The sequence below is a fragment of the Rhincodon typus genome, chromosome 35, assembly GCF_021869965.1.
Source record: "Rhincodon typus isolate 14 chromosome 35, sRhiTyp1.1, whole genome shotgun sequence".
NCBI classification, from domain to species: domain Eukaryota; kingdom Metazoa; phylum Chordata; class Chondrichthyes; order Orectolobiformes; family Rhincodontidae; genus Rhincodon; species Rhincodon typus.
Genome location: NC_063366.1, coordinates 20,949,102 through 20,950,399, shown reverse-complemented (window position 1 = coordinate 20,950,399; position 1,298 = coordinate 20,949,102). Strand labels below are relative to the sequence as shown.

General features: G+C 56.1%; 1 protein-coding gene across 1 annotated transcript in view; it reads right to left on the bottom strand.

Annotated features, from left to right (window-relative positions):
* Nucleotides 1-797: 797 nt before the first annotated feature.
* Nucleotides 798-1,298, bottom strand: part of LOC109925585 (steroid 21-hydroxylase) — a 53,914-nt gene continuing 53,413 nt past the window's right edge. Inside the window, exon 11 of the mRNA XM_048616675.1 lies at nt 798-1,063. Coding sequence (XP_048472632.1) covers nt 798-1,063 — 266 coding nt within the window. The remainder of the gene's footprint in view (nt 1,064-1,298) is intronic.

Below are 1,298 nucleotides of genomic sequence, written 5' to 3'. Positions count from 1 at the left end.
AGCCCCATCAGTGTCCAGGCCTGGTCAGCCATGGTTAGCCCCATCAGTGCCCAGGTCTGGTCAGGTACGGTTAGCCCCATCAGTGTCCAGGCCTGGTCAGCAGCAACACCTCCCTCGTTCCCGAATCAATGGGAATACTGCCTCAGGCAACAAGCAATGAAAACAAGGAAAAACCACAAAACACAAAACAGTCAGAGAGACAGAGGGAGACAGTAGGAACTGCAGATGCTGGAGAATCTGATATAACAAGGTGTAGAGCTGGATGAACACAGCAGGCCAAGCACTATCAGAGAAACAGGAAAGTTGACGTTTCAGGTCTAGAGATTTCTGAAGAACGGTCTAGATCCAAAACATCAGCTTTCCTGCTCCTCTGATGCTGTTTGGCATGCTGTGATCATCCAGCTCTACACCTTTTTATATGAGAGACAGAGGGAACTGTGAAGAATGCCCCAACCTTCATCCCTGCCAGACTCTGACCTTCTCCCCCTCTGCCAGGCCCACTCTGTCAGACCCACCCAAACCCCAGCCCCGCTGTGTCCCTCTGACCCACCCCCAGCCCCGCTCCGTCTGTCAGACCCACCCCAAACCCCAGCCCCGCTGTGTCCCTCTGACCCACCCCCAGCCCCGCTCCGTCTGTCAGACCCACCCCAAACCCCAGCCCCGCTGCGTCCCTCTGACCCACCCCCAGCCCCGCTCCGTCTGTCAGACCCACCCCAAACCCCAGCCCCGCTGTGTCCCTCTGACCCACCCCCAGCCCCGCTCTGTCCCTCTGACCATCCCCCCCAAGCTGACAGCCCTCACTGCTGGGCATGTTGGGGAGCTGGCCTGCGGACGATGGACACAAGGTGGGGTTTGACTCGCAGTACAGTTCCCGGCTGGCCCTGCAGATCGATGGGATCTCCCTGCACATCGGGCATGAACTGGAATTCCTTCAGCAGGTAGGCCAGGAAGATGAAGAGCTCCACACGAGCGAAAGACTCCCCCAGGCAGGTTCGGGCCCCCAGGCTGAACGATAGTACACTCTGCATGGCCCTCTCAGTGTCAGCTGCCTCCAGGAAACGCTCTGCGCAGCACAAAGTATGGACTCAGTGTTAATGCAAACTTGCCCTGAACTCTACTGGGCCAGTTCCAGTCCATTAATCACTGATCTGATCTCTACTGGGCCAGTGTCAATGCATTAATCACTGATTTGATCTCTACTGGGCCAGTATCAATGCATTAATCACTGATCTGATCTCTGCTGGGCCAGTGTCAATGCATTAATCACTGATCTGAAATATACTGGGCCAGTGTCACTC